Source organism: Epargyreus clarus, unplaced genomic scaffold (genome assembly GCF_041222505.1).
Source record: "Epargyreus clarus isolate Ecla_fem2 unplaced genomic scaffold, WU_Ecla_fem_2.2 ptg000009l, whole genome shotgun sequence".
In the NCBI taxonomy this organism is placed as follows: domain Eukaryota; kingdom Metazoa; phylum Arthropoda; class Insecta; order Lepidoptera; family Hesperiidae; genus Epargyreus; species Epargyreus clarus.
This window is the reverse complement of record NW_027332217.1, coordinates 15,453,607-15,477,832: the sequence shown is the minus strand read 5'-3', so window position 1 is coordinate 15,477,832 and position 24,226 is coordinate 15,453,607. Positions and strand designations below refer to the sequence as shown.

The 24,226-nt window shown below is 35.6% G+C and overlaps 4 protein-coding genes across 4 annotated transcripts; 2 read left to right on the top strand and 2 right to left on the bottom strand.

Moving 5' to 3' along the window:
* Nucleotides 1-38: 38 nt before the first annotated feature.
* On the bottom strand, nucleotides 39-5,310 carry Sod1 (Superoxide dismutase 1). Its single transcript, XM_073076841.1, has 4 exons — nucleotides 5,080-5,310; nucleotides 4,295-4,345; nucleotides 1,203-1,373; nucleotides 39-601 (listed from the first exon to the last, which is right to left on the bottom strand). The coding sequence occupies exons 1-4, from the start codon at nucleotides 5,143-5,145 to the stop codon at nucleotides 422-424; spliced, it is 468 nt and encodes a 155-aa protein (XP_072932942.1). The 5' UTR covers nucleotides 5,146-5,310; the 3' UTR covers nucleotides 39-421.
* A 320-nt stretch (nucleotides 5,311-5,630) lies between these two features.
* Nucleotides 5,631-8,125, top strand: LOC140745072 (uncharacterized). Its single transcript, XM_073076839.1, has 3 exons — nucleotides 5,631-5,793; nucleotides 6,820-6,861; nucleotides 7,394-8,125. Exons 1-3 carry the CDS (start codon nucleotides 5,749-5,751, stop codon nucleotides 8,018-8,020), a joined length of 714 nt encoding a protein of 237 aa, XP_072932940.1. The 5' UTR covers nucleotides 5,631-5,748; the 3' UTR covers nucleotides 8,021-8,125.
* A 5,924-nt stretch (nucleotides 8,126-14,049) lies between these two features.
* Nucleotides 14,050-17,971, top strand: LOC140745069 (uncharacterized). The gene is made up of 3 exons (XM_073076837.1): nucleotides 14,050-14,209; nucleotides 15,003-15,075; nucleotides 16,977-17,971. The coding sequence occupies exons 2-3, from the start codon at nucleotides 15,003-15,005 to the stop codon at nucleotides 17,699-17,701; spliced, it is 798 nt and encodes a 265-aa protein (XP_072932938.1). The 5' UTR covers nucleotides 14,050-14,209; the 3' UTR covers nucleotides 17,702-17,971.
* Nucleotides 17,972-18,262: 291 nt separating this feature from the next.
* Nucleotides 18,263-23,905, bottom strand: LOC140745071 (uncharacterized). The gene is made up of 4 exons (XM_073076838.1): nucleotides 23,723-23,905; nucleotides 20,038-20,180; nucleotides 19,245-19,379; nucleotides 18,263-18,718 (listed from the first exon to the last, which is right to left on the bottom strand). Exons 1-4 carry the CDS (start codon nucleotides 23,723-23,725, stop codon nucleotides 18,532-18,534), a joined length of 468 nt encoding a protein of 155 aa, XP_072932939.1. The 5' UTR covers nucleotides 23,726-23,905; the 3' UTR covers nucleotides 18,263-18,531.
* Between the last annotated feature and the right edge of the window lie 321 nt (nucleotides 23,906-24,226).

Sequence of the window (24,226 nt, the reverse complement as noted above, 5' to 3'; positions counted from 1 at the left end):
TTAAATATGCAATGAATTATTACACAAAAAGACAATAATAGTGATTTAAACATTTATTGAAATAACAAAACATGTAGCTAATAACTACACCACATTTATAGCCAATAACGAGGTGTCCCCGCACCAAAGTTAAATACAGAACAGTTGCAATTTCACTGAGATATTCAAGGAATGCTATAGAAATATGCTCCATACAATACCAAGCAAAAAGGTTTACACATTAACTACTAATATAATGTATGTAATATATAGGTAATTTAACACTGGAAGTTGATATTGCATTTTGTGTCGCATTCTATAAGACACATGAATTAGGAATAAATTTAGGCAACTGTACGAATGTACATGCTTAAATATTATGTCGAAATTTTAACACATTCTTAGTATATAGCGTGTACTTGATATTAGAAGCTATTGATATTTAGTCAGACTTGGCCAAGCCAATGACTCCGCAAGCGATGCGAGCTCCAGCGTTACCAGTGGTCTTGCTCAGCTCGTGCCCTCCGAGACCGAGGTCATCAGGATCGGCGTGGACCACCAGAGTGCGTCCGATGATGTTGTTGGGGCCTGACAGTGAGATCTGTGAATCCTGGATGCACACCTGAAGGAAAGAAAGACAAACATCACTGTCGGAATATGGTGAATATTTTTGCGGCATATTTTTGTTTTTCAAAATTCACGCAAGCACATTTTGTGCAGTTACGTAGTTTACGTAGTTCTGCGGTCACGGAAACGCTCGCAAACTCAGCAGAACTCATTAGCAAATCATACGGAAAGAAACAAGTTAACATTAAAAATACGAATTAGTAGGGCATTCTGTATGTTCTGAAATAGCCAAATCTATCGTGCCAACCAATGCAAGTTGGTAGAAGCGAGTAAATAGTCAAGGAGGTCAAGGTAATATTGTCACTGAGGTAAATCCCCACAAATCTAATTGTAGGCTAATTTGATTATCTTTTTAAAACTTGACACATTATACACCATTTCATAAAAGGGATGCATGGGTTGGATAATGCAGATTATAAAAAAATGGAATGAAATTCCCATTGGTTTATCTACGTACCGATATTATCCCAAATTATTATTTAACCTTGTGAAGAAGTGTTGTTGTATTGACATTTAAAAAGTGCTCTGTAAGAACCTATTTTAATTAAAAAAAAAATGATTTGATAACCAGTTTAGATTAATATTTATGACGTTACCTTAGTGACTCCACCATCGCTCGCGGCCTCAACGTTGCCAAGGTCGCCCACGTGGCGGATGGCCGCGTCTGGGCCACCGTGCTCCTGCTTCTGAGGGTTGAAATGCGCTCCAGCGGATGTGCAGCCGTTCGTGTTGTCACCAAACTCATGCACGTGGAAACCATGTTTGCCCTGAAATTGGGAAGGTTTTATCGGTCCATCAATAGAATTCCGAATGTTTCGGAATGCGCAAATGAGGCACCGCAGAAACACGTACAGAAATACTGTCCTACATCAGTAGATATGCCTATAGTAATATATAGGTGTCTTTTTAGATTGAGTTAATAGCCCGTAGTCTGTAATTCATATAACTTGGAGAAATGTATGAGATACTTTCTGGGCATATAGGCGTGGGCGCCGCCAGAATTTTCTGGGAGGTGCAGAGACATTTTTTGCTGATAAATGCATTTCAGAGTCCAGGTCAGGCAACCCGTACCTCTGACCGTAGTGGACGAAATTCATATTTTTAGACATTTATCCTTTGTAAAAATTGAAATAAAATGTGAAAAATTTGCATGTCATTCTTTAATTTGATAATCACTACTTCTTATTCAGTCATGCATATTAACCGATATAATTCAATATCTTTTACCGTGACTTGATAACAGTATTAAAAGTAATAAAACACACAGAATAAATAAATTGAAGTGTGCCTGTTATTTACTAATAACATTTAGAATTCTATGATTTTAGACTAATGAAACGCGGAATTGTTACTCATGATACGCGGTTTTCAAATATTTTTGCCGATATTTCGACCGCGTTACGTGAATTATTGTGGGCTCCGAAACTCGCGCGTATTTTTGGTACCCCTTACAAATTAAAATAAGATTTCTTTTATATAAAGCTTGCATTGTTCGATTAGGCTAAAAACTAGCACAAGTGTTAGCTATGATTTAACTTCCTTACTCCTGTTTCTTACCAGAATTGGATCCAGATGAAGTTATATTTTGATCAAAATTTGCCTCGTAACGTCTCAGCATTTTTCGCCAATCCTTATAGTTTCGAATTTTACCTTGAAGGCCCATTTGAAAATTTCACCCTATATGTATGCAAGCAGAGCCGCACTCAGAAGCCTATATATAATTATCAATAAAATCCCATCCAATCTCATAGATAAACTACTTAAGTACACTACTTACACAATTACAAGTACTGTTAATAATACAATGATATGCTATTTTCCTTACAGATAATTATTGGTACCTATGATATGACTAGAATTGTAATCAATACTCCACATAAACCACAATTACCACAAATGAGTTGTTTTACTTGAAGTGCCTTTTACGAAACATTATAATAATATTGTTTATCTAAGATAGTTTTATAAATTGATATGAATCTTTACAACAAGTAATTATCAAGTTATAATTAAATGAAATTGAAGTATTTATGATTTAAGCATTGTACTGGAGTATCATAATAAGTAAATAATAGCCTTTTTAAGCCCATTTTTGCTTATTTGGATGACACAAAAATGCAAGTTTCAGTAGATTTTTCTCATTCCATTAAATTTTAGTCAAAGTTGATTATACATGGTAACATCTATAATATAATCAGCCCTAAATAGGACTAGTTTTATTTCAGTTGCACACCTATACAATACATTGCTACCTCCAGAAATCCACTTTGAAAATTCTGGAATAAGTGTCCCTCTCTGTTGATTTTCAAGGTACATGTTCTTAACAATGTCTAATCTATATGGCCAAAATATGTGTGTTGTCTGGTGGTTTTATATCGGTATCAAATCGCAAAAAAAAAACTCAATGTGAAGTCTACCAATACGCACTTGGCCAGCGCGGTGGACTATGCCCTAATCCTTCTCATTATGAGAGACCTATATCCTGCGACAATAATGGGTTGATGATGATCAAATTGCAAAGGGTTCTACTACCTTTAAACAATATAATTAATAGTACAGAATGACAAAGCAATAACAATACCTACACTATAAAATTAATATCACAAATTATGTACACCTCACATTAGCTTCCATCACCATGCATTGTATTTTAAGTAGGTGTGTAGCATAGATACATATACAAAACATACATATTACGAAATACTTATCAAGCAAGGTCATGTGACCTGTGATTGACGTTGATAATAATTATGTACATAAGTAAACAGTAGATATTTTAATGAGTTTGCAAGTAACTTTAAAAACTGTAGTGTAATATGTTATGTGATGACCTACATGTTTGAAGGTGGTAGAACCCTTTGTGGTTAGACTCCGGCGGCACCACCGCCTCACCTGTTTTCCACCTAATAACAGCAGTGTTAGGCACTGCTGTGTTCTGGTTTGAAGGGTGTGGTAAGGGAGACAGACTTTTCCGAAGCGTTCCAGCTTAATCCTCAGGGGTAGCGGCGCATCTGTGGCCAACCTCAGGTAGGAATATCTAATCCTATCTGGGGTTGATTACAGATGTCCATGGGGGCAGTAGCCACTTCCATCAGGTGGACTGCATTCTCATCTGCTACTCTTATATTTAAAAAAAAATACATACTCAGGGTGTTTCTTGATGGATTATATTATTGGTTACTGAAGTAATGTTTTGTATGAGCATGTATTGGAATACCTATTTCTTTTAAATACAGAAACAGTAAATGATCCATGCACTCCGTCTGATGGTATAGTTCACGCAAAATTGCTAGTCCGCTATGAAGTTGTTGCGAGCAGGTGTCATACAATTTGCAATGGCGATGCGATACAGTTCTATATTGAGAGGACTAGCAGTTTTACTCGGACTAAATATGGCCACTGCTACCAGTATCTATACTCAATCTTAAGATTAAAGGATATTACGTAAGCTATGCCATAACATAAACTATGTTCTAGATTAAGTTGGAATCCTCATATCAGAATATTTTTTTTACGTACCCTACAAATAGTTTATTACTGCTATTGTAAGGCAGAAATAGATGTAGCAGTAGTGCTGGATTGGAACTGCAAAGCTTTTTTTCACTTTGTACCCTAAAAATTGGTTCGACTGTACTGTTTGCTATTTATGCCTTTTCAATAGTGACTAGTTTGTTATATAAAAGCTTACCTTAGCCAATCCTTTGACTTCGCCGGTGACTACTACAGGTGACTTGTCGTCCTGAAATTAAGACATTGACATTGATTACTGCATGGTGCAAAACTGACATGCATATAACAACTTTACAAATAAGTATTTTACATTTTAAAATAATGATCATTATTGTCAACCAATTACTGTCCTACTGGAGGCCATTGCTCTTCTGTCAGAGTCCACGGTGCTGGCCAAGCCTCAATTTTTTTAAGGCATGCCAGTTGCTTCACCATATTTTTCTTCACAATTTAAGCAAGCTCTAATTTATTTATAATACACATATAACTTAAAAAAAGTTAAATAAAATGGACCCCCCATTAGGGACGACTTTCTAAACACTATTCTAGCACGGTTTCCAAATGGATCATATTTTTAATCAAAAATACCTAGTATACAGTAGTAGGTAAAGTAATAGTATATTATGTTCTGCGATTTTCTTATATTTAAGGGTATACAAGTATATTTAATACAGGAAACTGCTAAGTTACCTGCTTATTTTAACCACAGTCCAAGGTCAAGGAAAAGGGCGAAGTTTCTAGAATATCAGGTTTAATAACATAGCGGTAAGAAAAGTCAGATAAACAAACATGTCGGCTAACACGATGAGGTAACACGGTATTACGTACTTACTCGTGATGGAAGCCGTACTGACCCTTGGGCTTAGTTATAGCTTTTAGAAGGATCGCCAAGGTCGCAGCATGACGAGCAATTATTGTGTAAAATGCATAAAAAAAAGAAATTGGTTATGTATTTAAAAGTACCTTTTGGTCGAAGAAAACCGTGCCGCTAACGTCGCCCTTCAGAACACACACTGCTTTAGCCGGCATTGTTCGAATTTTAAATTACTCAGTAGGAAGGAAATATCAAAAGAGCCTATTGATTCTTTTCCAGAATTTCCACTAATACCGGAACGGTCGCTCGTGAAACTCCGAAGTCGCGCCGAGTCGATTGAACGAAAATGAAATGTGTGAATGTCAAAACAAAACTGTCAAGGAAGATACATCAAATTGACGCGACATTGAAATTTTAATGAAACGGCAATTTCCTTGGGGGCAATGTCGAGATTAAATTTGGTGTTGTCAGATATTTGTATTATATTTAAAAACTATTTTGCCACTTACAACACAAAATATTTCGCTTAAGAATATGAAAGAAATTTTGACAGTTATTTCAAAACAAATAGAGGACTTAGAGGTAATAAAATCACTACTTTAAAAATCGGCAATACTGGCCTTTGTACATTTTTATTTCTTTTATACATATGGTCTGTATTATCTGTGGGCAGGCGATATTGTTGTTTGTCACTGTCATATTTGATGTTTTACAGAGACATTTTCCGTCACATTGTTATTCTCACATTGTAATAGAACTTCGAAGTTTAAATAAAATATATAAAAATAAACACGTGGTCTGTCTAATATTCTATTAAAATGGAACTCAATGAAATTACAGTTACTACTCTGTCTAGTGGAAATGTAAGAATAGAATGTATTTATTGGGTAACATCTTGTGGTTTGGGGGCGGTACTACCGCCACACCTATTTCTGCCATAAAGCAGCAGTGTACCGATTCTGTGGTCTGGTTGGAAGGGAATTTTAAGGGGCGTTTACTATAGCAATCAAAATTTGTTTTCTCTTCCATTGAGCTATTAGCATTTTCCACATGTAATCAATTAACCACAAACTGTTTATAATAGACCTAAAAGTGGGATAAGAAATTGTTTTTAATTAAATCTTTACGACTCGTGAAAAATTTTAAAGTCTACCATAACATACAAACCAGACCAAAATATCAGTGTTTCTATTTCTATGTATTGCTTTAAATATTTAATTTAAAATTTACATATTTATTTGCGTATGCTCAATTGAAATTAGATCACAGTTATTTCCTTGGTTGATCACAGATGTATTGCATACTATTGGTAGAGTCCGCGCCAAATTGCTAGTCTCTGAATATAGAAACGAGTCTCGTCACAATAGCAAATTGTATAAATTGGCGGGACAAACACCATGGGACCCCCGGCACCCATCCGCTGCCCACTCTCGCCCACGGGTACATAACTGTGTTAGTGTGCCCTTACAGTTGCTATGGAGTATATGATTAGAGTTGTGTTGGACCATATTGGCTCTCTAACTACACTTGCGCGGACTATATCTGTGATATTTGCCGTTAATATTAGGTCATTTTCTTAGACTTAAAAGTAAAACTTCTGAAAAGATATGCAATAGATTCCTGCTTAGAACTTAATGGTTAACATGTTGTATGCCTTTAATCTACATGATGTAAGTGCAAATTGAGAAACTGATTTATCTACAAAAAATCTTTTAAAATCCTAAACTATCTAGGGTACACAAGTAGTTTCGATTTCAGATACCAGGCTTGAATACATTGTATTTGCATTTTGTATTATTGTAATTTAAAGGTATATTATGTAACATATTTTATGTAAAGGGTGTAAAAAAATGATTTAGCATTTGTTTAAAAGCCGTTCTTCATTTCAGGTTTCCCAGGATATGGGCATGCAGCAAATGGATAGACCGAGAGTAAGTCCTTTAAGAGAGTCCTGTTACAAAGTAACTAATTATTCTTTAATGCGGACAGGTTCCTGGAGGTCTAGGGTTCGAACCCCAGGTATGCACCTCTAGTTTCTAATAATCAAGTGCATATCAATAATTTAATTATAACTTGAATTAAAGCAAAATGTGAGGAAACCTACACGCCTAAGAGTTTTAAAAATAAATTCAAAGTTTTAATCATACTCTATTTTAAAAGGAGACCCATGTTCAGCAGTAGGAGAGTTAATAATGAGATTAATAATAAGGGCAAGACAGGAAGTAATCAATCCCTGCTCTTTATTTAGTTATGCCATATTTTGTAACAAAACAATAGCAGAAAAAAAATGGCTGCTTTTTGCCATGATGGGAATGGGGTGAGATAAATAGAGCAAGTAAATGTGACAGATATCATCTTCTCAATCTCATGCATGATGGTGATGTTAATAGGGATGTGTTATGTATACACCATATGTTACATTGTATTGTATTTGTAACTAAAAATATTATTTTTCTGTTTTAGAAATGTCCGTTGTGTTCAAATGAAATAAAATTTTATTTCATCAACTTATTCGAGAAAATTCAGATGTGTGAGAATTTACAATGTGATTATCCATTTGGGCATGTTCCACTCAAGATCATTAAAGAAGAGAACGGAGTTCACACAATTGAAGTGAAATCTAGAAGGAGCAAGAAGAGCACTTGTTCTAACACAACCACATTTGTATCAACCTCTGGATGGGCTGATGTAGAGAAACTCTGCAATCTTCTGGAAAGCGCTGAGGATATAACTAATATGGAAGTAGATACGGTGCCTAATGTAATACTAAAAAAGAAGGCAGAGGAACAAGAAAGAAAAGAAGCAATTCAAAGAAATGTAGAGCAGATTAAAAAAATGACAACAAGCATGAATAATATACAGAAGGGCAGTAAGAGTACAATTAAAAATGAGAAATGGTTGAAAAATCTATCTTATCTACAAGGTTTGTCAGGTTTCAACCTAGTTAAGCCGGAAGAAATGAAGAAAATACGGAAGAAAGTACATATTCTAGGCAATGGAGAATTAAAGATAGATATAGATAAAAATAACTCATCTAGCATCAAGATAGAAATAAACCATCCAACAGGGTCCAATGTCAGGCTAGCTTAATTAACTTGTTATTTATTTTATTTGCCAAAGACATTAATTAATGATTAATGTACGAACTGGAAGATTGTGATATTATTATAGTTTTTGTTTTATTAAATTTGATTTCATTTAAATCTTTGATTACATACTTATTTTATTGACAGAATTGTGTTTTATTAATTTAAGGACAATGCAATCAATACAAATGCAATGTTATTTTCCAAGCTTTTTGTAAGTTTGTACTACATGTATGTTTGGGGCAAATCTTGCAAGTTAAATTTGACTCACTGACCAATCCAAATGAGCTGAATATTTTATTATAAATGTGTTGTTATCAAATTTATGTAGATTCCATAAAAATATTCTTTATTATAGTACCTCGCATATGGTACTAAAGTTTGTTATAAATAATGACTTTATTGTTGTTTAGCTTTTCAAAGATGATTATAAACTTTTGTATCTACATTTTTTGTAAAAATTGAAGTAAAAGTCTGCATGTTCGTTTTAATGGTCAATAACGCCCATAGAAATTTGTAATCAAGGTTGAAGGAGCAAAAGCCAATGTTTTTATTTTATTTTAAAATATTAAAAATAAAACAAATCAACCACCTAAAATGGATACAATTTTTATTCTGGGACCTTTACCATCCCTGTAGCCTTCAGCGCCCATTAAGGGGCGACATCAGTCACTTTCTGATTGACTGCTCTAGAAGATGCTAGCAATAATCAGCAGAACAACTTCAGACATAAATTATAATATAATAACTTCAGGGGACTTGTTAAAATTCCAATTTGAAATAATGACTTGCGTAATTATGGTAAGACCGCGGCATAAGGGAAAGCGCCTAATATACTCTGAGTATGTCGATGCTAATGGTAATCTGTCTGTAATCGAGTAGGAAATCGGATTTTAAGTTTCATTCATGTGAGTTTAGTTTTCTTATATGAAAATGAAGAAGTATTATATTATTATTATAAGCAGGCAGTCCAAGTATGGTAAATGGGTACTGCCGTTCATCGACATCTGTTGACCTCAAGTAGGATTGAAGCTTTCCTTGAGGTTGGCAATCTGACAGTTGAATATGAGAAGGAAACGTTTGCTTGAAGTCAATGGCTGGCAATAAGTTTGGATTGAACGCGCATTTAAACTAGAACACAGCTTTTAACTGCCTTTATAAGGTAAAAATAGGTGTGGCGCTGGTACCTTCAAAATCTTACCATGGAGTTAAAACTTAAAAGGCGGCCAGAAAGATTTAAATAGGTATTTCAGGTCTGGCATATTATATTCTCTCCCTGATATTGAAATAAGAACATGTTTAGTTATGTTTGTATGTCCAGCTTCGTGGCTAAGCTCATGAGCACTGAGTACCTCTGGCAAGATTTGAAGTTCGTTTCCCCTGAAACTTCTGCTAGGAAGAAAAATTATCCTTATCGCCGGCTTATTTCAAAGACTACTTTTTTCACCGCGCCATTGTGATATAAATTTCATACTTAATTTTTTTATGTGGATCGGCAAAATGTTCCTGAAGATCGTAACTATGGCAGTCGCTCAGACGAACTCCTGGCTATGAAGGTAGGTTTGTATCTTACGTTTATCGCGGTGTTCGCTCAACATGGACTGCAAAACGATCACAGGATAATTCATATGACCAGCGATTAATATCGGCGCGATGATCATACTTTCTGAAGTTATTATTTCACTAGGCGACATTAGGCCTTAAAATTAAGTATTTATCGGTATCGGAAGTAAATGCCTAGGTACTAGATATTTAAAGTCACCGCTTTCAACAGACTACTGTAACAAATAGATTAAGAGTCATCTCTAAAATCATAGGTATCTAAGTACTATATCTAGCTTTATGTATGTTTTAATGGTTTCAATTAAAAAAGTAAAAATAAGCTGCGTTACAAGAATATTGGCACAACTCAAAAAAGGTAATTTTCCCAGGGGAGCAACTTTAAAATTAAACAATGTAAATACAGGTATGAGAAGCTATAGGCATATGTACACAGTACAGTTAGACCTTATAATAGGAAATATGTTGGATTAAATTGTACCTTTAACCAGTGAATACCAATACCAATAACCAATGAATTTTGAGTTGTGCTGTTATTCTTGCAAAGCAACGAAATGTCATACCTACTATAAAGAGCTCTATCAAATAGTAATTTCGAAAACCAAAAAACGATTTGTAAATTGATACGTAGGTTTACGTTATCTCTTTATATATGTTTTTTAACTGACTTCAAAAAAGGAGGATATTTCTCAATTCGACCGTAGGTATATAATTATGTTTTTATGCATAGTTACCATTAGGCTATTTACACAAAGATACACATTATGTATTATAGCTGCAATCGACACGAAAGAAGAACGTACGGAAAGACCTAAAAAGCTATATACATTCGTAAATTACGTATTTGCCTCAACGGGGTCGAACCCTTAACCCGCTACAGACCGTTACTGCATTATGACACGTCATAGATTTTTGAAAATAATATCATTGAATCTTATTTGGATTAAGTTCATGTAACGTAGATCCAGAATTAGATAGTAATGCGGTAGTTGGTTCGGACACAGGACGCGAGGATTTTGAACTTGACTTTCCCTGCGGATGCACTGTCCACTGGCCTCCTCGTTAGCACGAATAGTGTTAATGAGATCTATGCCAGCGAATTTTAATGCCCATTACATTATAACGGCAAAACGTAAATTATTATTTTTTATGAATGAATGTGGAATGTTCGGTGATTATAAGTTTGTTAAGTTGAAGACTTGTCAGTTGTCATATAGATCGTTTAGGTAGTTCGATCTAGTCTGCTATAACACAGAAAATAGGTACCTAATTCATTCTACATTTTTATAATTGAATTGTAACTTATAAAATATCTATCAATCTATCTTCGTTCCCATATCCCCTTTTCGATTATAAGTATATCACCGCAGGACATTTCTGGGAACGAATCTGAACATCTCTTTCTGGAAGTTCATCTCTCTAATGCAAAACTACTTCTTGGCGTTTTTTACAGCCCGTCTCTTACCGTCGATTACTTTTCCTGCCTAGACAAACTGCTTGAAGATCATTGTCCACTTTTTGACCATACAATTATTATGGGTGATTTTAACACTTGTCTACTCAAGCAGGATGTCAGATCACACAAACTACAGTCCGTAGTTAATGCGGCTAATCTTAATATATTGCCACTAAGTGCAACACACTTTTTTCCAAATTGTGACCCATCTCTGCTCGATTTAATTATCGTATCATCACTGGATCATGTTACAAAATATGGCCAGTGTGCTGCTGAAGGTTTTTCATATCACGACCTTCTCTATATGTCTTACAAAATTCGTCCTCCTAAAGCTAAGTCAAAGATTCTCCTTCAGCGTAATTTCAGTGGAATGGATGTTGCAAAGCTTCGACATGATGCTGCTAATATTGATTGGGGAGTCATTGAGAGTGTAAGCACTGTTGACGAACAGGTGGCACTCTTTAACTCCTTGCTAGTACAACTTTATGACTTGCACGCCCCTGTTCGCCCAGTTCGCATACGACATCCACCAGCTCCGTGGCACACAGACGACTTGAGGGCTTTAATAAATAAGAAAAATTCTGCCAAGTCGAGGTACAAGATAGATTCCAGCAGAAGTAATCTTGAGCGGTACAAATCTGCAAGAAATCGGTGCAATATGATGTGTAGAGATCTACAACGACGCCATATCCATAAGTCTGTTCAAAATGAAGACCCTAGTAGGGTCTGGAAATTTTTAAAAACTTTAGGAATTGGGAAATCACCAAAAAACTCTCTCCCACACAATCTCGACCTAAACGATTTAAATCGTCACTTTTCCGCCACGTCTTCCATTGATAGCGAAACAAAAGCAAAAACTTTAAATCAACTGTCACATTTTCCCAATCCAACTTCTCCTTTGTCGAGAAGGCAATACTCTCCATATCATCAAATGCGGTCGGCAGTGATTGCATTAGCCGGAAAATGATCATTCCTCTCCTTGACATACTTCTACATTCCATTACGTCCATTCTAAATAATTCCGTCCGTAAAAACTCCTTCCCTTCGACCTGGAAAGATGCCCACGTCATCCCTTTACCCAAAAAGTCCAATCCCTCCGACCTTGGCGATTTTAGACCCATATCTATACTTCCTTTCCTATCTAAAGTCCTTGAGCGCCTTATCCATCAACAGCTTAGCTCTTTTCTCTCCGCTAATGCTCTACTTAATCCTTTACAATCCGGTTTCCGTCCAGGTCATAGCACGGCTACTGCATTGCTAAAAATCACTGATGACATACGCATGGGGATGGAAAATCAACAGCTGACAGTGTTGACGCTGTTAGATTTCAGCAATGCGTTCAACGCTGTTGATTTCGATATCCTCTTGGGGGTCTTGCGTTCTCTCTACATATCTCCGACTATTGACTGGTTTCATAGTTACTTGTACGGACGCCGGCAGCGGGTTCAAATTGATGACAAATTTTCCTACTGGTTGAATACTGTCGCCGGTGTACCACAAGGTGGCGTGTTGTCTCCTCTCCTATTTACTATTTTCATAAATTCTATTAGTCTTCATCTCACTTCTCTCTACCATCTATATGCAGATGATTTGCAAATCTACAATCATGCGTGCCTAAACAACTTACCCAACGCCATCAAGATTGCTAATGCTGATCTAGATTGCATCTCGACCTGGAGCAAAGCCTTTGGCTTAAAATTGAATGCTACTAAGTCTCAGGCAATCATTATAGGGAGTTCGCGACTGATCTCTAGGATTGATTGGCACAACTTACCACCAATTGTATTGGATGATGTGCATATTCCTTATAGTAATAAGGTAAAGAATCTGGGTATCTACATGGACCAACACCTTTCATGGATACCTCAGATCTCAGAGGTCAGTAGGAAACTCTTTGCTGCAGTGAGCTCACTACGAAGACTAAAAAATGTTTTACCCATTCCAACTAAAATTACGCTTGCACAGTCTCTCTTGCTACCAATACTTGACTATGCTGATGTGTGTTATCCGGACATTACCGAGGAGCAATTAAATAAGCTTGAGCGTCTCCAAAACTTATGTATACGGTTTATATTTGGCCTAAGAAAGTATGACCATGTTTCAGAATATCGTGCTAAGCTCAAGTGGCTCCCAATTCGCCTTCGCCGGAATGCTCACATTCTATCTCTTCTCTATTGCTTACTATTTAATCCAACTGCCCCTCCTTACCTTAAACAACGCTTCCAGTTTCTCCACTTGTCCCATGACCGATCCCTTCGCTCCTCAGAAAATCTTGCTCTCTATACTCCCTCTCACTCAACTTCCTTTTACAAAAAATCCTTCACTGTATCCGCTATCCGTCTTTGGAACTCCCTCCCTGTTTCTATTCGTTACTCCCAATCCTTATACTCCTTCAAAAATCTTGTCAAATCCCATTACCTTAAACTCTAACTGTTTTTCCTTTCCTAAATTTGTGCTCTTGCTTTCAATCTTTTTAAACTGTGTTATCTTTGTTTTTAATTTTAATCTATAGTTTCTTCCCCTTTCGTTTATTATTTGTTTATAATTATATATAAATATCTATATTAAGTATGTTTATTATTTTATTATGGTTATTTTAAATTTACATTTGATTTTATGTATTAAGTAGTATTTAAAATAACATTTATTTGCACCCTACCTATTCTTTTAATTCATCCCCTCTTTAACTCCTCACCCTAAGGTTGCCTGGAAGAAATCGCTGTGTTAGCGATAAGGCCGCCTTTTGTATCGTCCTAAATTGTATGTTTTTATTTTTGTTTACTATATTGGGTACAATAAAGAATATTATTATTATTATTATTAAAATAAACAACAATATCTCGACCCAAAAAGAAAATATTGTAGATGTTATTTAAAATTAAACAAATATTTAAAAACAAAACGCCACAAAAATCATTATACCTAAATTTGCTAAACTGGATCTTCACTATTCATATCTCTTAAAAACTGTGACAAAAATTCGACGTAGCAAGACCGCACTTCTCGTAATCGAGTCTTTCCGATATCTCTGACCGGCGAGCTTATATAGGGTGATGCGACTCCGCTCTGCTTACTTTCATCGCAACACTCTGTATAACCACTGAAATGGTGGAGTAAGATCCGACAATAAGTTAAGTGAAGAGATGGTGTGATCGTGAATAACATCGAATTGTTAAGGTAAATAGAATTTACTTTACTAATCTTTATGTCCTTTGGTACAGTAATTAAGTAATTAAATATGATGATAAGTTCTTAGCGTTAACGACTTTATTTACCAATTATTAAATTAACTATCTGTGCCATACAAATAATGAAAAATTTAAATAATTGTTCACTATTTTTATTACAATACCCTCTATATTTTATCATAATAATATTATTGTAATGAAAGGATTGGGAGCTAATTGCGTTTTTTTAAAGTTTTAAGATAATAAGTATCACCTATTCACTTAACTTGAGGAACTCTTAATTACAGTATACATAGTTGAATACTATAGAGTTAAATACGATATAACTTAGAGGGGTACAGTACAAAAGTGTAATAATAGAGCTACCACATTTGGATACCGATTTTTTTTAATATAGGAGTAACAGACGAGCATGTAGTCCACCCGATGGTAAGTGGCTGCTGCCGCCCATGGACCCATGTAATCAACCCCAGATAGAATTAGAATTCCTACCTGAGGTCGGCCATAGATGCGCCGCTACTCCTGAGGACTAAGCTGGAACGCCTCAGAAAAGTATATCTCCCTTACCACACCCTTCAAACCAGAACACAGCAGCGCTTAACACTGCTGTTATAAAGCAGAAATAAGTGTGGCGGTGGTGCCGCCGGAGTCGAACCACTTACACTTTAGGGTGGTAGAACCCATTGTGGTTCTACCACACTTTAAAATATTCTAACAACTTAAGACATGTACTTAAACATGTTTCTAAGCACTTCATAATAATATATTTATTCTTATTTCAGATGGTCACGATATACGGGCTCTTGTGCCTGTGTTGTATGCTAACTTACGGCGGTGGAGTTACTAAAACCTCTGGTAAGTGATATCATCTATTCGATTATTTTTGAGCAAACAAATACCTACGCAGCTCGCCTGACATTTAGGAGTTCAGGAGTCTTAGGAGGACTTGAACTTGAACTTGAACTTAGCGGAAGTCCCCACATTAATAGGTTTGGCGGTGTAAAATAGTCAGATTGGGAAAAGTCTAAGGCTGAGAACTCACGCAGCGTTTACAACCGCTTTCGTACCGTGGAACGGACGTAAAATTCATAAAATAAACAAGTATTTGATAAAGTTCGTTTGTGTAACGTGGAGATGATTATGTGCTGTTCCGTTTCTCATCTAAATAAAGGCTTACGCGTTTTCTTACAAATTAATTATGTCTAAGGCCCAGGGGGCCTACCACCATCTTTTAAAAACCATCATAGTTCAGGAAAGTTTTATGTCCTCCTTAAAACAGTAAAATATTCCGTCATACATAGTTGAACAAACTTAACCCTTCATTAATTTTTCGCTTATCTACTAAAAAAACCAACTGAAATTGTCATATTTTGCTTACAAAGTTAAATTTCCTGCAAAAAAGTAAAAGTATGATTAAAGTAATATTGTTTTAAGAGATGGTAGTAACCCCCCAGGTCAAAGGTCCTTTTAGAGGAAGTATACAATCTACATTGCATTATACATAATTATAGGTACACGTGGTATCCATCATAAACTGTGATTTTACATAATTATAATTGGGCGATTCTATCTATTTTAATTTTTTTTGATATAATGATTTCCGTTCGCATTATGTCCATGGTTCACTGATCATTATAGTTAGGTGCCGTAAATACATTTATGGAGAGCAATAATCGTAAAGCTCAAACAATAATGATGTCTGATTTCTGGAGCTTAATGAACCTTTTATTAATATTACCTCAAGCTTATAATCACAAACTGACTGTCGGATGTTTTATAACAATGACAAGTATAAAAATACAAAAGAAACCAAAAATCCTTTACCCTTTGGGTATATTGTGGAGATGGTAGAGTGGTACAACAGATATATGTCAGCCATACGTCTTTTGAAGGCTGCGCCTATGTAGGTATATCCTTACTACGAGTTAAAGGTGTTCCAACTTCTATAACCAAGTTCAAGGAGCAGTAACCACTTATCAGGATGGACGTCCATCAATCTTTTCTTATTTATGTCGCATAGAAATCTATTGAGGATTCAAGCAAACTTCTCAAAATAGATGTTATTTAACTGATCCGACGCTTATAATGTAGTGCTGCAACGCTCTGTTATCATAGTTTAACCATTAATTATAAACTCGTTTGTTCCTTGTTAGCAGTTAACAAGCGCTAGTACATACAGCACGGAAGCAGATATATTGAATGGTGTAAAAACGCCGAATCACGGTAAAAGTGTTGTTCGCTAGCGTACGATTTTGTCGTATACGCGCAAGAAATCGAAAGTATCTGAGAGTGAAATGATCTTAGCGAGTTATCAACTTACAGACCTAACCGCTTTCTAGATATCAGCTTTATCCTCTCGATATCATTGGAAATAACTCAACCGTTATAATACTTGCGTGGTAAAATGATCGTTCTTACTGTATATTTTAATGTGTGTTTATCGAAGGAATTAAATGTTAAGACATCGGTTATCGTCGTGCAGTTGCTTAGAAAACCACCTCTTACTCACTTACTTATCGTAAATGTTCTAGGTGGCGACTAGGTAGATTAAATAGACTTAAGAGATTCTCTTAGAAAAGATGGGCAACAGTCTTTGCGTTGGTATTAATGCATCACGGTCATCTATAGGCGTCGCATTAGATTTTCAGAATGCCTTTTTGTATATAAGAAGAGTCGCTTTAGATATCCACCTAGCTACAGTCGTTATTAAGTAATTTTATATTAGTGAAATAAATAGCACATTATTTACTTTACAGGTATTGAGCAATTCTGGACGGATGATTTCAAGGTGTTCGACCAGGTGTACGGAAAAACTTCGGATAAGGATTTATATGGAGCCACATTGCCACCAACAGTTACATTCACTCTAGATCACGCAAAGACTAATATAAAGGCAGCTGAAAAAACTGAACTGTATTCGACAGAAGATGATGCGGTAGAATCTGAACAACAATTATATCCGTATGCGTTTGGCGATAGATATGCTAAATTATTTGCCAAAAACACCTTAAAACCAGGAAAGAAGAAGTCTTCTGGACTAAAATTTGTAGGAGTCGATTTCAAGCCTATTAGCCAAAGCAGTGATCCAGAGACATATAATTACTTGAAACATTTGGAGCATCATCAACAGATACAATTTCCGGAAGAAGGAATCGGTGGTTTCACACCGTATGCTAGTAATAGCAATATTAAACTGGAAAATACTGATGCTTACAAAAGTATACAAGATATTCTAGATGCTCACGAGGCTAATAAAAATTCGAACAAAGACAATGATGTGGATAATTTAAAGTATTTAAGATATGGAACTTCTAAGGGTAAGAGTAAAGTAAGACTGAGTAAGGGAAATACAAATTATCTAACTAAAGGTCCTAAGCCAAGATGCAGGAATGGACGGTGCAGGAAACGAAACACTTCCACTTATCGTGTAGGCGCCAGACCATATCTGAGAAGAATCAAACACCGTCTTGTTAATTACTGAAGTCATTAAGTCATTTTATAGCTAAAAAGCATTAATTTAATTTATGTTACAATTATGCTGATCATTTGAATGTTTGTCATAAATTTTGCATATATCTAAGCCTGATGTAGTTATAAATATTAATTAATACGTTACTTTGTACATTAGTATTTATTGTGCACTTAATTTAAGTTTTATAGCCCTTAATATAAGGTATATACGTAATTTTACTTTTTAATTTGTTACTTTGTTATACATAAATTTGTTTTTATAAATACTTTCACGTTAATATTTAGGTATTTTCCTTTCACCAAATATAAGTGAATACATTTTTGAAACTGTAATTTCGGGTATAAATAATGTATTTATATCTTAAAACACAACAATATCGTTGTATAGTTTATTTTTTATAAATATAATAATCTTATAATAATGTCGAAGTGATTTTTCAACATAATTTTCTATCAGAAAATCAGAGAAAAATATAATTGCACTTACATATTGCACTTTCACTCACAGCTTGCGTTTTAATAAATTAATCACTTATACTATCGTTCCATTATTAAGAATATGATTATTTGTAGTTTATAAAATGATATAAGTATTTATTTCATAAAAATCAAATATTTTACGGGAAAGTGAACATTTAAAAAAATATTATATTTATGTGAAAAATTGTCTATGATTTAAAAACATTTTGCGTCCTCTGTTTTTAAATCGGAGACAATTTAAAAAGAGTTATTTTTTTATGAATTATGTCATAGACAAGAAAATAATGGAACATTAGTTGTTTTAGCAAGTGCCAAGATTTTTCACGAACATTTCGCAGTATAAAACTTAGCACTTATTTGTTAGTAAATAAAGTTGGGATTTGTTTCGCTGGCCCGTCCATGGTTCACCACGGGGTTAGCAAAGGCCCTACTTATCCTCTTGTTATCTTCTATACTGTGAAGAAGGAACGGCGGCGCCGTGGACTGCTTCTGTTCTCTTCTGTCAATCTCCCGCGCCAGTTCTTCTATGAACTGCCCACCCGTCTGCCTGGAAGAAAGACCGGTTAATATGAATCCTATTTTAAACATAAATAAAAAAGGAATTTAATTTCTTTATATGCCTCTTAGCATAATGTATTAGTTAAAGAAGATATCATACAGATCATCTTTAATCTACGACTATCTCACTGATGGACTCAGGCTTCGTTCAAAATTAAGCTTAGACTGTAGTCCGCTTTGTTGGCCAAGGGTGGACGGGTGAAGGGTGGTGAATAGACTTCACACGAAATTTTTAAGACATCTCTTAGGCATCTAGGTGGTTACAAATTTCCATAACAGGTAACATTTTTTTTTATAATATAGGATTAGCAGACGAGCATGCATTCCACCTGATGGTAGGTAAGTAGCTACTGCAGCCTACCCGAGGGCGGCCCTACCCCTAAGGACTAAGCTGGAACGCTTCGGAAAAGTATGTCTTCCTTATCACACCCTACAAACCAGAATAAAGCAGTGCTTTATACTGTTGTTATAAGGTAGAAATAGGTAATACTACGAGTATTTTGTATCAGGCGTACCGTTCTGTGCCCCTGCCGCTTTCGATGTCATCATCCACTTGGTACATGGAGAACCCTCGTCGGGAGAGCTCCTCATCAGGCGACAACGCTGGGTTGTGGAACGCGTGGTTCTTATCGTTGTTCATCTTGAGCTTCCTGGAAATTATAAATTGTATTGTCAAAGCGCATTATTGCTATAGAATTTGATCAGGCGCAAGCATTGTTCTTGTGACTCTGCAGGAATGTGTAGGACAAAGATGTTGAAGATATGAATTATATATGATCTCTGGCATGAGATTTAATGGCACTGCTGTGTTCTATTACGATAATATTATGTAAAGGTAGATTCGCATTTTAGTATCGTTTCATTTTATTTCTTAGGAAAAGCAACATATTTCTGAAAGGCTCCTGTTCTGTAAAAAAATAGTTACAGATATTCTTGTCATTGTCCACTTAATATCACACAGTGTCAATGACGTCCAAGAAATAACATCATCATCATCAACCTATTACTGTCCCACAGCTGGGCACGGGTGTCCACAATGCTGGCCAATTGCGAATTGGTAGACTTCGCGTAGGTACCTTTGAAAACCTTTTTTTGAGATTTCTCAGTTATGCAAATTTCCTTAGGATATTTTCCTTTACCGCTAATAATAATTCATTTCTAATATGCACATAACTGATAAATCAGAGGTGCGTGCCTGGGATTTGAATCTTGGACCGCTCTATCGAGAGGCCAAGTTTCACTATAGGCTGTCACTGCTTTAAATAAGAACAAATATATTATTTATTTAATATACAAAAATGGCCTTACTGCACTCTTATCCGGCCCGTCCTCTGCATCTCGTTGATTTTTCTCCGGAGGACGGATATCTGCGTGCACAGCACGATGCTGATCACCAGCAGCAATAACCAAGCGCCACTGAAGGCGGATATGATTATTATCGTCTCTAGTTCCTGGAAAATGACACAATTAACCGGATTAAATTAAATATTGAAGAAACCCTTAGGCATACATTAATTAGGTGAGACATTTTAGCGATTTTTGAACCCCTTCCTTCCCTGATGAGATGTGAGATTGGGTTCAGCTTTATCCCCCATCCCTAACGTCACGTAATATTTTTCAAAATATGTATTTAACGCCACACCTATTTCTGATTTACACTGGGGGATGTTGTTAGATAGTTCTATCTGGAACTGGATCCATTAAATATCATTAGAGTTTTAATCATTCTTATACCTAGAATTTCTTAAGTGCTGCTTCTGCAAAATCTGTAAAATCTATTTCAAATCGTGAGTGACTTTAAAAACTTAATATTTTTAAAGCACAATTACCTAATTATTAATTTAAAATACTTGATAACATTGTAAGAAGCAGTAAAATTTCAATTTAATCTACACTTGTTTCGTCTCAGTAAAGAAAGTATCTCCATGCTAAGTAATACTATTATTGTGCATAATTAAAGTAATTTAGTATCTAGATATCATAATTATACATAATGCAAAAAAGATACAAAATTTATCAGGTAGCTTCATTATAAACTTTATACACATTAAAAAACAAACCATTTAGTTTTATGAAGACATCAGAACAATTTAGGAAAATTACTTTTATAACATACGATTATATTCTTTGCACTAAAATAACTATATTTACTTTTTAGTCCAAGCTATTTTCTTTGTGTGTCATGCTAATTATGACCTGAATAGTAGAATGTAATCGTTGAATTATAAGGCTGTTTACTCAATGATGTATATACACTTAAAAGATATTAAGCTTAGTCGACGTGATAAAACCAGATAAGGAGTTCTGTCATCTATTATCTTACAGTTCTTCTAAAACTCACGTCATATCTCATACATTCCTACGCGATCAATAACAATGCAACAAGTTATGATACATATGTATATTGTACTTATTTTATAACATAGGAGTAGCAGACGAGCATGCAGTCCAACTGATGGTAAGTGGCTACTGCCCGCATGGACATCTGTAATAAACTTCAGATAGGATTAGATATTCCTAATTGAGGTCGACTACAGATGCGCCGCTACCCCTGAGGACTAAGTTAGAGCGGCTTGGAAAAGTATGTCTCCCTTACCACACCTTTCAAACCAGAACACAGCAGCGCTTAACACTACTGTTAATAGGCAGAAGTAATGTGTAGCGGTAGTGCCGCGGGAGTCGAACCACAGAGCGTTCTACCACATTCTCTGTTGGTTTAACATGGTAAAGTAGCAAAATACCTACTTGCCTTCTTAGCACCAGAAATATGTATTAGAGATTGAGCTACCATATTCTTGAAATGAAAACTATTTTCACTATTGGAATTAAATCCAAAATTATGTTACAGTAATTGTATGTAATTGTTATTTTCCGCTTAGAAAGTTTGTTTTAAATATTAGGTAAATATTAAACATTATTTAGGTAAATGTAAAGTATTATTCATTTCCAAGAGCATTATTAACCGTTATTTCGATGAATATAATTATTGATCCATTATACTTTGATGACGATCGACGATAACGTTTAAATAACCATAAGCATTATCAGTTATAACGAAATCAAAACAATTAAACGACTCTATTATAAAGTAACATGGAAATTTCTGTCATAATTAATCGGTGTTCTAAGAGCAAGGAACCCTTTGTTGATGCCGACTGACTAATATAAAAAAATATATTGATTGAAGTACAATTATATACAAAACAAAGTGCAAGGGCCCCTGTACTGGGTTGGTAGTATATTGGCCCGTTTTATTGGGTGCCCCGCTCATCACCAGGACAAACATTTAATCAAAATATAAACATGTTTTAAAAATTATGACTACTTAAATTAACAGCGTGTCCAACTCATATTAGCGTGTGTGTATGTGTGTGTGTGAATGTGTGTGTGAGTGTGTGATGGTGTGTCTTAGTGTATGTGAGTGAAAGAGTGTGTGTGATCCGAATTTCACTAGCACTGATATAATGAAAGCAAATAATATCTTATAACAGTTGTTCTGTTTCGTCATAGTTTAGTTGCAACAAGTATTGTATAGTGACTTCTTTCAGCTTTGACATAGTTAACGGGTAAATGTTTAACTTGCTGTCAATTGTGTTGTATAGAGAGAGTGGCAGACTGGCAGTTATCTGCTTTTTCTTGAATTTTGTTGTACAGGTTGGTATATGACAAACTTTAGGTCTTCTACGTTTGTGAGCTTGACTACTTATGTAAGGTAATTGCTGATGAACTTTTTCCACAGAACGCAATATATATAGCTGACGGGTGGTGAGCAGATTATGAGAGATATGAGGTGATCTTAGTCCACAGGAGTGGCAACGCATCTGTAATCGGTCCTCAGGCCCGGTCACAGGGGGGGGGAGGGTCCACAGGGTTCGTGAACCCCCCTCAAAACCGTTGAGACCAACTCGCTTAGTCAGTATTTTTCGTAGGGAATCCTTTCTGCCACGGGAACGGAGCAACGGAGAACACTTTACAATAAATATTAAAGTTATAAAAATGGTCTTATTTAACCAAATTTCCCTTGTGACCACCCCTTCCCTCCCCCCAAATGCTGTGATCACGGCTGCTTGTTCTATATGGTTACAGATGTCCATGAGCCGCTGTGACTACTCACTAACAAGTGGATTGCGTGCTTGTTTGTTCATTCATTAAACAACAGGTCTTCTTCTAGAATAAGGAGGGTAAGATCCACCACTCTGAATAAGTGTGTGGTAGGTAAACTACGCACAATTTAGTATAATATTATGAAGAATTCCTAGATTCCTAGACACGTGGGTTTTACCACGTTTATCTATATTGTTAAAGTAAGTGATAGGTAATTTAGATAATTTGTACTACGCACTCACTGACGCACAATTAAAAAAAAACATTAATCACCATTTACTGATGATTATTTTGGATACTATTGAAGTATCAAACGAGCATGCAGTCCTACTTATGTGGTAAATACGGCTATCTACATTTGTAACTAAGTCCATATAGAACAGGAGTTTTACCTAAAGCCAATCACAGATTTATAGTCCTCAGGGCTAAGATAGCCTCATACGTTACCCTAGAGTTGTACCAACGAGTTTGAATGTGGTAGAACTCTTCGCGGTTCGATTCAGCCACTACCGTCACACTCATTTCTACCTTGTAAGAGCATTGTTGGCTTTTGCTGTTTTCTGATTTGGATGGAATTGTATATGGGGTAACATTTACACGAGGCATTCCAACTTAGTCCAAAGGTAACAATTTAAGCCAGGCTTAGATAGGACTCCAATCCTATCCGGGTTAGATTAAAGACCATGTGGATGGCACGCTCGTTAAACTATTCGTTTAAAAGCACTTATATAGTCCGCGTAAAACTGCTAGTCCGCTCTGAATATAGAAATGAATCGCATCGCCATAGCAAATTGTATGACTATACCTGCTCGCAGCAACTTCAGAGCGGACTAATAGGTTGGCGCGGACTATACCAAGATCACGTATCCAAACACTTGAAAACACTCACCATTTCTAAGTGTGTGGTGGACACATGTTTGCGTGATCCCCGGCGCTCTCGGACTGGCTTATCGAGATAACGGCCATCTCTGGCGGACGTGGTCCGTATCGTTATCAGCTTATCAGCTCCTTGCGTGTGTGGTGCACCTGTGGAGGCAAGGTATGTTTGTGTGTTCTGTGTTTTGTAAATTTGGTAGGGTATTTTGTTAGTAGTATTGGATACTGTTTGTCCAAAACCTATTTTTTTAAACCTATTCATATAGAACTACTCATAATCATAATCATTTATTCATTTGTCAGTAAATATTACAATATTGGATGTTTACATTTTGGGAACAACGTTTGCTGAACCAAATATGGGAGTACAAATGATCACTAAATTTCTTCTTAGTCTAGTAAAAATCTAGTTAAAATTACAACAATAATTATAAGTTTATGTCAAATTACAAACAAAAACCATAATTACAAACAGTTACAAATTATGATAAAGCGTTAAATGTTAGCTAGCTGCTAC

What these genes read in the sequence shown, in the direction of transcription:
- Sod1 (XM_073076841.1), bottom strand. Translation starts at nt 5,145, where the DNA reads ATGCCGGCTAAAGCAGTGTGTGTTCTGAAGGGCGACGTTAGCGGCACG. An exon ending in AAGTCAAAGGATTGGCTAAG is followed by an intron (nt 1,374 to 4,294) that starts GTAAGCTTTTAT and finishes TCCCAATTTCAG; the next exon opens with GGCAAACATGGTTTCCACGT. An exon ending in GCGATGGTGGAGTCACTAAG is followed by an intron (nt 602 to 1,202) that starts GTAACGTCATAA and finishes TCTTTCCTTCAG; the next exon opens with GTGTGCATCCAGGATTCACA.
- LOC140745072 (XM_073076839.1), top strand. Translation starts at nt 5,749, where the DNA reads ATGGAACTCAATGAAATTACAGTTACTACTCTGTCTAGTGGAAAT. An exon ending in CTACTCTGTCTAGTGGAAAT is followed by an intron (nt 5,794 to 6,819) that starts GTAAGAATAGAA and finishes TCTTCATTTCAG; the next exon opens with GTTTCCCAGGATATGGGCAT. An exon ending in AGCAAATGGATAGACCGAGA is followed by an intron (nt 6,862 to 7,393) that starts GTAAGTCCTTTA and finishes TTTCTGTTTTAG; the next exon opens with AAATGTCCGTTGTGTTCAAA.
- LOC140745069 (XM_073076837.1), top strand. Translation starts at nt 15,003, where the DNA reads ATGGTCACGATATACGGGCTCTTGTGCCTGTGTTGTATGCTAACTTAC. An exon ending in TGGAGTTACTAAAACCTCTG is followed by an intron (nt 15,076 to 16,976) that starts GTAAGTGATATC and finishes TTTACTTTACAG; the next exon opens with GTATTGAGCAATTCTGGACG.
- LOC140745071 (XM_073076838.1), bottom strand. An exon ending in ACGGGCCGGATAAGAGTGCA is followed by an intron (nt 19,380 to 20,037) that starts GTAAGGCCATTT and finishes TATAATTTCCAG; the next exon opens with GAAGCTCAAGATGAACAACG. An exon ending in AGCGGCAGGGGCACAGAACG is followed by an intron (nt 18,719 to 19,244) that starts GTACGCCTGATA and finishes TCTTTCTTCCAG; the next exon opens with GCAGACGGGTGGGCAGTTCA.